Here is a 14,846-nt window from a genome sequence, read left to right as displayed (position 1 = left end):
TTTTGCAAATAGTAGACAGTTTTTATTTGGTTTATATAGCAAAATGATGCTACTGTATAAGACACAGTCATTTTTTGCCATTAGATCCCCTTTCACTTCGGTATCAGACATAATTAGGCCCAGATTGGAAATCTAATAATTCTGGCACATGCCAGAGGGACTGCTGTAAAATGAGGTAGACTGTCATATTTAGTGGGCTGGTGAGCTCCTTTTGGGCCTCTGTGTATTTGGCCTATTTTAAAACCTATTTCAGACCTGGATACAATACGATTATTAGTCTAACTTAACAAGTATACATCACAGTATGGGGGAGCATGATCTTATACGATTCTAGCACTGCGTGGGTGGGAAGGGGACTTGCTATGGGTGCCAGCCACTTCCATCCCTGCATGTGATACGAGTTTGGAGATCTTTTGTGTAGGGGAGCCAGCTCCCTAACTTTATGATGCTGGTGAAATATACCATTATTTTAATTGTCACTTGTCTTTATGATGGCATAATGTAATAACATTGCTTAAATTGAAAAAAAGACACATATCCAGTGAGTGCAGTCTTTTATGTCTATATAAATCCTGCCTAACTGCTAGCTGATACAGGGGAATTAAAAAAACCCAACTGAAAGCTCTCCAATTTGTACTAAGAGCTATTAAAATATAACCCTGTTTTTCCTCACGTAGTAAAAAGCCTTCTTAAAGCTATCTAATGTATTTGTTAGTACAACCACTTTGAGGAGAGAATTCAACTTCACAGCTCTCTCACAAAAAACCTTTCCAAATATTAAGATGGAACTTTTTTTTTTTGCTAATTAAAAAATCCTCCCATGCCATGCCTGCCTGATGGACCTACTGGTGAATAAAGCATCAGAGAAATTATGTATGGTCCCCCTATATATGTGTGTACATAAATGTATATACACACAGTTATCATATCCTCTTCTCCAGTATAAACAACCCCAGCTTGGGCAGTATTTATTACAGTAATACCGCTTTTAATACATTGCAAAACATTGCCCTTGCACCTGCTGACTAGCATTGCTTGTTACAGCCAAGTTTATTATCTACAGCAGTCCTGTCCAACTTCTGTGGTACTGAGGGTCAGAATTTTTGCTGGAGGGCCAATAATGAAAGCCAGTGTTAACGACAACCTGTTTTTAAATCACACCCACTTTAAACCACACCCATGTTACCACAAGGCCATGTCCACATTAATTTTGGTAGAACACCAAAAAACCAAACGGTCGGTGCTCACTGCAGGGATATCACTTATCACTCATATGTGATAAAAGTTAGTCATATTAAGACATACCCTTAGGGGCATATTTATCAAGGATCGAATCTCGAAGTAAAAAAAGCTTCGAAATTCGACCATCGAATTTGAGTACTTCGATAGACTAAGTATTTTTTCCAGTGAAAACGGCCGTATTCGATCAAAGTACGATCGAACGATTTAACCCTTCGAATCGAACAATTCAAAGGATTTTTTTAAAAAAAAAAAACTTTAACTTCTCAAAACTTGCCCAAAGATAGGTTCTAGGAGGTCCCCCATAGGCTAAACAGCAATTCGACAGGTTTAAGGTGGCGAAGTGTCGAAGTTTTTTAAAGAGACAGTACTTCGATTTTCGAGTGGTCGAATTTTTGAAGGTTTTTCATTTTGAATCGAAGTCGAATTTGGCCTATTCGATGGTCGAAGTACTTCGAAATTCAAAGTTTTTTAATTCGAAAATTCACTTCGACCTTTGATAAATCTGCCCCTTAATGTGAATCAATAGACCCACATAACACAGAAACCCCCAATATACCCATCAGTTACCTGTTTCTTCAATAAGTATGAATAAATGCCTATGCAGAAATTCAGCTGTTTAACAGTTCTTTTCTTTCTGCATCATTTGAAATCTTGGCAGGGAAGGGGGGACTAAACACTGATGTTACAAATTGTAGCAACAGTTTACAGACAGCATGCAGGAACTACATTACCCACAATGCATTGCACTGTGATGTTCTATTCCTTATTAAAATCACGTGTGCAGGGAATTGTGAGGTTTGGAGGATGCAGGCTAAAGACAGATTGCTGCTGATACAAAGTAACAGTAGTCAGCCAGCTCAGCAAAGTAGTCAGACAGATCAGCAGGAGAGCGCGGGGCTAGGCGTAGGGAACTGTTCCAAACCATTACAAATCATTAAAAGTCTGCGTATTTTTTAATTGATGTATATTGCAAAGTTGCTTGAAATTATGTTTACTTTCAAAAACCTTAGTTGGTTATGTTTGTGTGGAGTTCCCCTTTAAATCCATATGCCTCATTCTCCTCTGTGGATAATACAGACCTTCCCAGCACATGGTTAAACACCTTAGGGGCCGCTAACAACAATTTTCAAATGCTAACAAACCCCCAGAACAAACCCTACCATGCTTATGTTCCATAGCAGAGCAGGGCACACACATGCAGAGTATGACACACAAAGGGGGCATATAACAGGCACAGTATGGTACACACAGGGAGCATGGGGCAGGCAGAGTATGGCACACACAAGGAGCATAGGGCAGGCAGAGTACAGCACACACAGGGTGCACAGGGCAGGCAGACTATGGCACGCACAAGGAACATAGGGCAGGCAAAGTATGGCACACACAAGAGCATAGGGCAGGCAGAGTATGGTACACATAGCACAGGGCAGGCAGAATACACCAGGAGACAGGGAAACTCTAAAATGAACAGTTCATATTATGCTACATACAGTGACACAATGCTGGTGCCCCTTAAGTATTTTGTATGAAGTGTGAACAAGTGAAAAATGTGTACAGTTACAGCCTGGGTCTGATGAATGAACAGTACAGTGCTTTAGTATGTGAACAATAGAGGTGCTAGATGTGTGAACAATGCAGGGGGGATTACATGTGTGGACAATGGAGGAGTTTATAGTCTGAATTTGAGGTGTAACCAATGCAGTTAATCTCTGTAGTGATACCTTTTTACATCCCTGGTGCATTCATTTACATTTATCAACACTGAATCTCATCTGCTACTTGGTTGCCGGATTGTCAGTTTGTCAAGTTTCTGCTGTAAGGATTTCGCATCCTGGAGTGCCATTTTATAGTTGGACTTAATTTCCTTCCTTTGGATCATCTAGCAGGTAGGCAGTTTTAATTTAGAAATAAAAGTTTAAAACTCAATGTATGTATTTTCCATGAGGGTGCACGTGACTTTACAAAATACTTTTTAATCTCCACAGTATAATCCAGAATGCTTAACCATTTAACATTTTATTTTCACATAGCAATTGCTGTTTGGTTTAACATGGATCAACTAATAAAAATTATAAGTGTAGGCACTAACTTACTCAATAGTGGCTGAGTGAGAAATCCCTGCCCTTAGTTTAGAAAAGACCTGTAAAAATCTTTCTCTTAGCTCATCCGGTGATCTTTAATGCGTGTGGCTTGCCTCTCTTGCATTTATAAACTGAAGCTACTTGTATCCATAGGCACAGAACTGACATATAGTCTTTTGGGACCATTGTATTTGGTACTCACTCTTGATATACAGCCAAGATTCTTCAACAGAAGCAAGATATCTCTTCTAAATGTGACTCCAATGAAAGCATAAAGAATAGGGTTTAGACAACATCTGGTGAATGCCAGGCTGCTAGTTATAATGAGAGCAACATCCTTCTGCTTGCTGACTTCACAGGGCATTTGTTTGCTCTGTAATATATCTGTAGTCTCCAGGAATATAACCACACTGTACGGTAGCTGGAACATGACAAAAACCACCACAAGAGATATGACGACTTTAAGCGTTTTATGCCTCCTAAAGCTCATGCTAGACTGCAGAGTCTTGATAATAACAGAATAACAAAAGACCATAACCAGTGAAGGTACAATAAAACCAAATATTATCTGCGCGATATTGCTGATTCCTTTTACAGTGGTGGTAACTTCTTCAGGAAATATCATTTTGCAATGGTAGAATCCATTTACAACCTCAGAATGACTGTATATTAACTGAGGAAGGGTAAGTAAAAGAGATAATGCCCAGACAATTATACAAGTCAGTTTGCTATAATAGATGGACTTGTGTCGAAATTTATGAGCTTCAACTGCTTGGACAATCTCAATATATCTGTCCACACTGATGCATGTCAGAAAAAGGAATCCGCTGAAAAAGTTGACAGAATACAATCCTCTTACCACTTTGCACATTATGTTTCCAAATATCCATCCCTGAATAGCATTAATGCCTAAAAAGGGGAAACTCAGGACCAAGAGGATATCAGCCAAGGCTAAGCTGATCAAGTAGACATCTGTCATTGATTTGATCTTTCGGCAAAACCAGTAAGTTAGTAAAACAAGGCTGTTACCAATCATACCAGTGAGAAATAATAAACTGTATACTATTGGCTGATAGATTTGAACAAAATTCTGTATATCATTTTTGTTGCAAGGTTCTGGTACAGAGATAAAATACTCTGTAGAATGATAATCATCAGTTGGTGATGTTGAAAAATCTTCATTGTTGTTCTCACTCTGTAAAACAAAGAACACAGTAAAAGATTTTGGCTTAATTTATTAAAACAGTGTATTTTTATTTCACAGTTTTCTTCTAGGGTGACTGTGCTGGTGCTTTCAACTAATCTTAACGCAATAGCTGACATTTGGGGAATTTTGGCATTTACATTTTAGCTGGCATTTTAAAGAGGTTATTCACCTTTGATTTCACTTTTAGTATGATATAAAGAGTGACCTTCTTAGACAATTTGCAGTGGGATTTCATTTTGTCTTATTTTTGGTTTTTGAGTTATTTAGTACTTTATTCAGCAACTCTCCATCTAAATTGTCCTACCTATTCAAATTGGTTTGAATAAAAGACTGGAATATGAATAGGAGAGGGACTGAATAGAAAGAAGAAGAATAGAAAGTAGCAATAGCAATAAATGTGTAGCCTTATTTCTTAGATGGGGCCAGTGACCCATATGAAAGTTGGAAAGAGTCAGAAGAAGAAGGTAAATAATTTAAAAACTATAAAAAAATAATAACCTATTGACCAGTTGCTTAGAATTGTATTGAATTCTATAGCATTCTAAAAATCACTTATAGGTGAACTACCTATTTAATGGCACATCTTTGCTGATGACCGAACACAGCAGTCAGTATTTTTATTTGCTATGCAATGCATTTTATGAAATGAACACATTTTTTTGCAGATACATTTAATACAAGTATGGAAATGCTCAGGACCTGGGGTTTTCCACATAAAGGATCTTTCTCTAATTTGGATTTCCATTCGTTATATTCACTGAAAAACATTTCGACACCCAGTAGGGTTGTTTTGCCACTATTATGGATTCTTACAGCTTACTTTGCATCAAGAAGTGAACAATGTACTGGTTTTTTTTTATTATTATTATTATAGAGAAAATGTAATAGTTTTTCCATTTTTGTTAAATAAGTGTATTTGGGACAAGGATTGTTTGTTGGAGAGTTACCTCTGACAAAATTTATTCACAACCCCTCTCGCACCAGATGTTCCTTTTCTGCAGCATGATCAATCACTTGCCCATGACCCATCCGTGCCTGCACTCCCCACCACTCACAACTCCCTCACCCAATGCCGGAGCTCCCTCTGCTCCAACGTGATAAATCACTTCCACTGAAATCTGAGCAAGTGGGATATTCAAGTACTCGCCATGCCAAAACCTCCCACCCAGTTCCCAGTGGTGATGCAGCCAGCAGGTGGCATACCACACCCAAATTTTTGCCTTTGTGGCCTGCCCACATATCTGGGCTTTGGCCAAGTGCCAAGAAGGTATCTAATACGTTCTGCACTTTTGCTTCCATAGTGGATTAGGGAGATGGACAACCCCCTAGGCAACAAACCCAGGGGGCTTTTAGGTTGATTGTCACAGAACAGGTCTTCTTACCGGACCGCATGGGCTTTAGGACTACACGGAGATCTCTGCCTTCAGCACCCACTCACACACGTGTTTTTCTGCTGATCTGGTTCCGCCAATGCTGCCATGGATTCCCCTGCACCCATGATAGGTAGGTGGCCATTCTTGTACACATTTACACACACCTATATGCATATACACACACTACACATTTTTCTAAAAATAGATTTTTAGAAGTAAGAATTTTTTTGCTTTTCCCATTTTTTAACACTTTTTTTTAGAGCTGTACACACATGCACACACATGCACACACATTTATACACTTTTTAGAGCTGTACACACAAGCACACACTTTTTTTTAGTTCTTTATTTTATCAGTTTCCCTCTTGCTATTCCCCTAAAAACTGTTGATTTCCCAGAGTGACTATTGGATCCAGCATTCTGACCTCTAACCACGCTGTTGGAACAGTTATTTTGTTATCTTGTTATTTCATTGATTAGCCTAATTGTATTTGATTTTTGTGATTTTATTGCGGTTTTATCCTTGCATTGTTGCTCCTTACATTTTTGGAGTACAAATTTTTTAAATTTTTAGCAATTTTGTATTTGTCAGAATATGTACTTATATATAAAATATATGGTTTTGGGAGGTCTTTTAACAGTTACTGGGTCTTGCAGCACATAATACCTCTTTGTTCACAGAAGGCGAATTGGCAGCTAAGAAAATCCATATCCACTATTTTTATTTTGGGTCAGCACATGCCAGCTGCTTTGGTATATCTATGCATATTTGGCATCAAACTGATCAGTAGACCCTTGGCATCAATATTTAGGGTGTTTACAAGGTGTTTGTATGTAAAGAAATTGGATGAGAAAAATGCGGCCAATTGCAATATTTTTGGTGATTGTCATAAAAACCAATGCCATTGCAGTATGCTAGTTTGGAGTAGAAAGACATAATTAACCATTTCGAATTTGTCAGAATGTGTAGTTTACAAAATATATGGTTTTGGGTTTTTTTTTACTGTTAGGCGGTCTTGTGGCACATAATGACAGACCAAATGGGGGGTCTTCATCTTGGGGCCCCTTAATGCCACATGCTTAGGTAAACCTATACATATTGGACATAAAACTGTTCAGAGGACCCCAGGCTTTCATATTTGGGGTGATTTATCTTTATACCTAATAGTATGTGGGCAGGCTACTATGATACAAAGCTTTGTTATACACAATTATACGTTATAAAGCTGTCTTGTACATTATATTGGGCTCAACATACAAAATCGGGCTAAACAGTAGAACAGTTCTTTTTGTTATAGTTTTATATAGTTCTGTAGCAAGTTTTGAAATGAGCTATTGGGTTTAATCAGAGTATTACCATGAGCCATTATTGAAAAAAACTCCTATTATTACAGGGCAGCTTGCCGCCCAGCCACATCCCTAAGGAGCACTAGGAACTCAAAGCTCCCCAATGCTCTGCTGCTTGAGATCACGTACACATGGGGGGAAAGGTTTCGCACCCTTAATGCCAGTGCTAGGACCAATATGGCACGGTTGTGGGGGAAGCACGCGTGCATGCACTCAGGAAGCACCCCGCACGGGACATGCGGCCTCAGGACGCCATTACTTCAAATCTGGCCCTGTATGTGGGTAATAAGATGCTGCAGGGTGGAAGTTTTGAGGTGATTTTTGGAAATGTCACCAAAATCACCAGATTTAGGAAAAGTTTGCAGCTTGGTACTTTGGAGACATGCGTACTCAATTTGGATTCTGGAGAATGTGTACTTTCCAAAAACATATGGTTTTCTGGAGTGAACGTACTTTTTCTACCTTTCCCCACCCCCCAAAATTGTTTTAAATGTGTTGATTTTGCAGTATCTGGAATTACAGATCAGATATCTTGAATGGGGTGTCTACATTTTGGGGGCCCTATTTGCCACATACTTAGGTAAACTTATACATATTATACATGAAACTGTTCAGAGGACCCCAGGCTTTCATATTTAGGGTGATTTATCTTGATACCTAATAGTATGTGAGACATAAGATGTTGCAGGGTGGAAGTTTTGAGTTGATTTTTGGAAATGTCACCAAAATCACCAGATTTAGGAAAGGTTTTCTGCTTGGTGCTTTGGAGTAAAAAGACATGCATACCCAATTTGGATTCAGGGGAATGTGTACTTTCCGAAAATATATGATTTTTTTGGGGTGAAAGTACTTTTTTCTACCTTTGCCCCCCAGAATTATGTAAATATTTTGATTTTGCAGTACCTGAAATGACAGACCACATTTTGGGGCCCCTATATACCACATGCTTAAGTAAACCTATACATATTGGACATAAAACTGTGCAGAGGATCCCAGGCTTTCATATTTGGGGTGATTTATTTTGATACCTAATAGTGCCTAATAGTATGTGGGAAATAAGATGCTGCAGGGTAGAAGTTTTGAGGCGGTTTTTGGAAATGTCACCAAAATCCCCAAATTTAGGAAAGGTTTTTGGCTTGGTGCTTTGGAGTTGAAAGACATACATACCCAATTTGGATTTGAGAGAATGTAATTGATGTAAATATGTTGATTTTGCAGTATCTGGAATTACAGAACTGATAGCTCGAATGGGGTGTCTACATTTTGGGGCCACATACTTATCTGTTCTTTGTAATAATGGATAGTTTTTTAGGGTTAACCTACTGTTAGCTGAATGTTTGGCCTTGAAATCAGAAGTATGACGTTTTGTTGAGTGGTGCTTCGGAAATTTGGTAGTGTACTGCTTGGAGATTTTGATCTCAAGTAAGAAATCTCCATAAAACTATAAAACTATATATATATATATATATATATATATATATATATATATATATATATATATATATATACAGTATATATAGTGAAGAAAATTGACGTGCTTTATTCACAAATGCATTTCCAACGTTTTAGTCCCCTCTGGGACCTTTCGCAAGGATAAATTACATGTGTGCAAGTAAGTGCTTAAATCCCTTTCAAAATTGGCGCCAAGCATGACGTCATGACTAGAAAAAACCCATTACAAACAACTTCAACATTTGTGCAGATGTAAATGAAATAGTAATACATACTTTTCACCACTGGTTGTCACTGTTGTGTCAGCAGGAGATGATGCATGACGATGTGGTTAGAAGATTTAAAACCAAAAGCGATTATGACTCTATCAGCACTAATACCTCCATTAAGACCTTTAACCGAATGCTTAACTTGGACATGACGGCATGGTATAAGACAAATAATAAGCGAAGAGGTAATTTATCATTTGAGCACAGGAATGCTTTAAAATCCCTTAAGTCTAATAAAGAGATAATAATTAGAAAAGTGGACAAAGGGGGAGGTGTAGTTGTACTAGACTACATATTCTATAAGGATGAGCTTATGTCCCAATTGAATGATATCACCAATTATGAAAAATTGACATATGACCCCACTAATGCCTTTCATGATGAATTAAAGGGAATACTAGGAGCTGGATTGAATGAAGGCTGTATTTCTAAAACAATGCTTGAATACTTTTTACCAAAATGTCCAGTTAGACCGGTTATTTTTTTGTGCCCAAGATACACAAAAATATGCATGCCCCTCCAGGAAGACCAATAATATCATCTAATGGTTCCCGTAATGAGAGGATTGCAGAATTTTTGATTATCGTCTCCAGCCATGTGTACAACAAATAGGCAGTTATTTCAAGGATACTAACGATTTCCTAAAAGTGATTAGAAGTATTGACATTCCTGCATCTGAGCTTATTTTGGTGACTATGGATGTACAGTGTCTGCACACATGCATCCTGCATGAACAGGGGATAGAATCTGTACGACAACTGATTACTGGCAATGAGCATTACAAAGGGCCCCCATATGAATTTATTCTGTCCCTGCTGCGCTTCATTCTATATAAAAACTACTTTAAATTTCAAAAGCAGTATTTTCTGCAACGCACAGGGACAGCTATGGGATCAAAGGTAACCCCCACATATGCTTATACGTTTATGTATATGTATGAGAATGAATGCATCCTAAGTCACAACTTGTTCAGAAGATATGGTGCCTTTTATAGGCGCTATATCGATGATATTTTCTTTGTGTGGTCTGGTCCCATTAAAGAGCTGGAAAATCTAGTGGAACATTTAAATTGCATTGCTAGCCCAGTTAAACTGACATTAAACCACAGTGTTGATAGCATCGAGTTGTTGGATGTCAAAGTGTATAAAGTAAATGACACTCTGCAGACATGTATATATGTAAAACCCACAGACAGGAACACGTTAGTACACTACCAGAGCAATCATCCTAGACACTTATTAGTCTCACTGCCGACATCACAATTGTTAAGAGTAATACGCATTAACATTGAGGAAGCTAAAAACAGTGGAGGATGTAGACACTATGTGTAAGAAATTTCTGCTTAGGGGTTATCCAGATGCCTTAATCAATGATGCCAAAGAATGGGCATTAAGCCTTAGTCGGGAACAAGTTCTAATAGAGGCCAACACAGCCCTTAAGAAAATGGATGAAAAAGACATGTACTATGTATGCCAGTATGGTGAATGCTCGAGCTATATGAGAGAATGTGTGTTGAAACATTGCCCATTGGTTAAAATCGATTAGAATATGGCCTCTCCCCACGAGTACCATGGCCATACAAAGATTTGTCGCTTTCACTAATAATTACCGACAATTTATCAATGAGTTCTCCTCCCATAATGCTCCTGTCCTGGCTCTCATCTGGAAGGGAGGAAAACCTAATGTCTGGCCCCCTCATGCTCTGGAGGCCTTTCAGTCCCTGAAAGATTAATTTGCCTCTGCTCCTGTCCTCCGACATCCTGATATTCTGCAACTCTTCTTCAATGAAGTAGATGCTTCGACTTCGTGGCTGGAGCCATTCTCTCTCAGAGACAAATCGCAGATGGGAAACTACATCCTTGTGCTTAATTCTCTACTTTCTGGGCCTACATGTACGACACAAATGATCTCCCTTAAGTGCAAAATAAGACACTATTATTGAGCTCAACAGGCTTACAAAATTTTAAATTTTTTCTAACAATGGTGGGGTCTTTTAGCTGTTCAGAACCAAAGTTATCTCTATGGAACTCTAAATCAGGTAGCTCGAAAGGAAGCTCTAGGGTGTCTTGTCTTGGGTACCACTACCTAAGACTAGGCGCTGGATTTTCTTCAGTATCTGTCCCAGATTCTCCTGCCAACACAGAGAAGGGGAATACTGTTCTGTAGTCAATTCACTGAAAGTACTAATATCAGTGCTTGCAAGTTTAGACAAATCATCAGCCATGGTAGTAGAAGAGTTGGCCTTTCCTATAGCTGATAGCTGCCAGAAATTAGGGAAATCTCTCCCTAGTATTAAATAATACAAAAGATTAGGAACCACCCCAGCAGCATAAGTTACTGCTACCACTGAATCTGGAAGTGCATTTTTACCAAGGGATACTCCCTGGAGTCCCCATGTATACACAACATGTAACCCATGTAACTTTTCCTTCCTGACCACTCACAGAAGTAACCAGATTGGTTGAATCTGGAGTTGTTAAAGTAAATTGGTTGGTTTAAGTCTTTGTAGTCTCAGTTCCATTGGGCCTGTAAACACTTTGGAGAGGTCTGATGTGACCCATGGCCCATTTCACCGCACCCAGTATAGCTATCATTTTCCCAAGAACTTGCTGACAAATCTGAGCTGAGGACACCTGAAAGCTGCACAACTGCTTGACTTGATTCTGGACTTCTTGCATTCTGTCTTCTGGTATGGACACAAGTAATGTCTTTGTTTCCAAGATCATCCCCAAGGTACTAAGCTGGATTTTAGAGAATTTTTATGATCCAACCATGACTTTTCAGCGTGTCTTCGACAAATGCTTATTTATTTTTTCGAAAGCGTTTGCTTTCACCAAGATATGAAAACATGTCTACATATGTAGTGTGAACATTGCCAAAAGAGGTGCCAGAATCTTTGTAAATGTTCTTGGAGCTGTGGTGAGACTTAACTGCATTGCTCTGTACTGATAATGATTCCCTAGAACATAAAACTTTAAGAATTTCTGATGATTTTCCCAAATCGGTACATATAAAAAGACATCTCGTATATTGATTCTGACAAGCCAGCCTGCTGGGTTGAGAACTTGACATATTGATCAAATGAAATGACTTCTCTCATTGCAGTAATACCCTCTTGAGTCCTTGGTACTTTTGAAGGAAGAAATCATCTGACTGATGGAAGAGCTTTTAATTGAAGATGATAACTATGTTGAATTTCATCCATTACCCATTTCTCTGTGTGAGTGCCAGGGGCCTATCAGTCCAGACCAAGGAGGAAGCTTCGGTTAAAAGTCCAAGTTTGCAGTAACAGACAAGGAATCAGGAATAAACATAATCAAATCTAAGCAGTAGTTCAATAGACAGGCAAATAAATAGCAAAGTCAAGGTACAGACAGGGTCAAAAGTCCAGGGATGCAATAAACACGAATTTAGGAACACCCAGGAATGCTTAAAACAAATCCTATAATTGGGCATTGAACCGGCATCCTGGGTGTCCTTTTATTTTGAATTTGGTGCCAAAACGTGTTGTCGTGATGTCACGTTTGTGCGCTGTCGGCGACGCTCTAGGTTGTCTAAGTTGCACTTAGTAACCGGCATTGGCATCTTACTGTGCTACATTCTTGCCTCCCTGGCATCAGACGCTGTGACAGCACTCGGAAGGCCATGGCCCAGAGTGGACTCTCTCAGTAACTAAAACCTGGAAAAAAAGAGCACCTGAAAATAACCCTGCTGATAACTTAGGGTAAGTCTCCTTCATGGCGAGACAGGAAAAAAGGGAGGGATGGAGAAGAAGAAGCTTAAACTTGTATGTAATTTCCTGTCCTTTTGCATCAACAAATGTGATATATTTATTAAATGAAATCAAATACATCTGCATGTGTATTGCCAAAAGGGTAAAATGGTAACCAAAATGTGATGGCATCTCCATATGACAGACACAACCCCATAGCTTAATGGGGACCTTTCATCCAAACATATACCACTGGCACATAAACCGTTTTTACTCTCCATTTTGCATTTCCCTGATCTGACAACACAGCTCACATCCCCCCCTAATAAACAGCACTGTGTTTATGTTCAGTGCCACTCTAGCACTGGACCTCAGCATGTCCCCCAGTTTGCGGAAGTGTGATGTGATTTTTGCCAGTGATGCACAAAAATGTGCTCTTAACTCCTTGCCCCCAGCTTAGCCATTGGATTTAGTCAGAAGTCTCTGGTGACAGTTGGGGAGAATTGTTATTTAGGCACCCAATTACCAGCCCCTTAAAGCTGCCGCTCTAGGCACAGGCCCTCAATGCCTATACTGTATGTAAACAGGGCCCTGCTGATAACATATTTATACATGTTTTCCTATTTATCCATCACTGGAGCATTTTAATAATCACCAGCATTGCCGGAACTAGGGGTAGGCAGAAGAGGCACCTGCCTGTTAATATCTTCTGCCTACACATAGTCCGTGTCCACTGCCCTCTGTAGCTCACCTCCTTTATCTTTCCCCACAGTCACGGTCAGACACATGCATCTGTTCGGGCGTAGGTGTGCACAGGGGGGAAGCGGGCTGGTTGGCCAGTTTACTAGGGTGCCTGGTCAGCTTGGCCCGGCCCTGATCACCTGTACTAGCAGTGTTAACTGTGGCTGTTGCTGTGACTTAAGAAGTGCGGTGGCTCAGTGGGTGGCATGCCTGCCATCAAGCCCTGGGGTCCTGGGTTTGATTCTGCCTAGGCACTATGTGCATGGATGTGTTTTCCCTATCACAAAGCAGGAACCCAGGGACTGCTAGTGGATTCACTCTCTGCTGGGATTGGTCTTCACCTGGGCCGAAAGGGAACTTGAACACTGAAGAGATTGATATAAAGAAAGGTATAGTAAATGGTCGAACGAAAAACATTTTTTAGAAGCAGCTCAAGCCCTCATTTTAACTAATTGGAAGGGGTTGCATATTCCTAAAGTGCCCACAAGCTTTATATGCATCCAAAAAAGAAATATATAGTCAACAGCCAATCTTCCAATAAAAATAATATCTTTATTTGCTCAACTTAAAAACATCAGAGCCTTGTTACTTTACACGTTTTGGGTGCTGCCACCCTTAAAGAGATACTGACATCAGAAAATAGCCTTTTTTTTATACCTATCATAACATTCTCTTTGAATGCTACTTATAATCTTGCCAAAAAAGTATTTGCCTCATGCTTTTACATGACTTTTCTTACCCCCATGTTCCACTATGAGGGGGCTGCCATATTTGTGCAGCAGTAGTCTGTTAGCATTAGAAACTCTGACAGGTTAAAAAGGGATAGTCAGGTTGGCAAAACAGTCAGGTTTATGAACTTCAAGTAACAATTACTTACAAAAGCAGACGTATCAGTGAAAAACGATCAACATGACCTATAGGCAACTTTTAGGGGCAGTTTTATCAATGGTCGAAGTGAAAATTTGAAGTAAAAAAAAAATTTGAAAATCGAATATTGAAATGTAACATGTACTGTCTCTTTAAAACTTCGACTTCAATCATTCAACAACTAAAACCTGCTGAATTGTTGTTTTAGCCTATGGGGGACCTTCTAGAACCTCTATATGGAGTCAATTGGTGAACTTTGAAAAATCAAAGTTTTTTTTTTAAATACTTCGAATCGAATTCGACCTTACTTCGATTTGAACGATTGAATACAGATTATTCAGCCTATTTTTTTTTTTTTTAAATAAATTTCGGTTGGTCTTTTTTTATTTGGATTTCGAAGTTATGGGAGTTCAAAGAAACTCCCACTACTTCAAAATTCGACCCTTGATAAATGTGCTCCTTAATGTAGATAAATATTTTGAAAAGAATTTTTTTTTCGGACTAGTCCTTGGATCAACTACCAATATCCCAGTACAGAAAAAGGAGATTGAAGCC

At 39.1% G+C, this 14,846-nt stretch overlaps 1 protein-coding gene across 1 annotated transcript; it reads right to left on the bottom strand.

Annotated features, from left to right (window-relative positions):
* Positions 1 to 3,257: 3,257 nt before the first annotated feature.
* On the bottom strand, positions 3,258 to 4,563 carry LOC108701996 (C-C chemokine receptor type 7). Its single transcript, XM_018237004.2, has one exon. It carries the CDS (start codon positions 4,357 to 4,359, stop codon positions 3,448 to 3,450), a length of 912 nt encoding a protein of 303 aa, XP_018092493.1. The 5' UTR covers positions 4,360 to 4,563; the 3' UTR covers positions 3,258 to 3,447.
* Between the last annotated feature and the right edge of the window lie 10,283 nt (positions 4,564 to 14,846).

This window comes from Xenopus laevis, chromosome 9_10L (assembly GCF_017654675.1).
Source record: "Xenopus laevis strain J_2021 chromosome 9_10L, Xenopus_laevis_v10.1, whole genome shotgun sequence".
Lineage (NCBI taxonomy): Eukaryota > Metazoa > Chordata > Amphibia > Anura > Pipidae > Xenopus > Xenopus laevis.
Note: the sequence above shows the minus strand (reverse complement) of the source record. Positions and strands in the feature narration are given on the sequence as shown.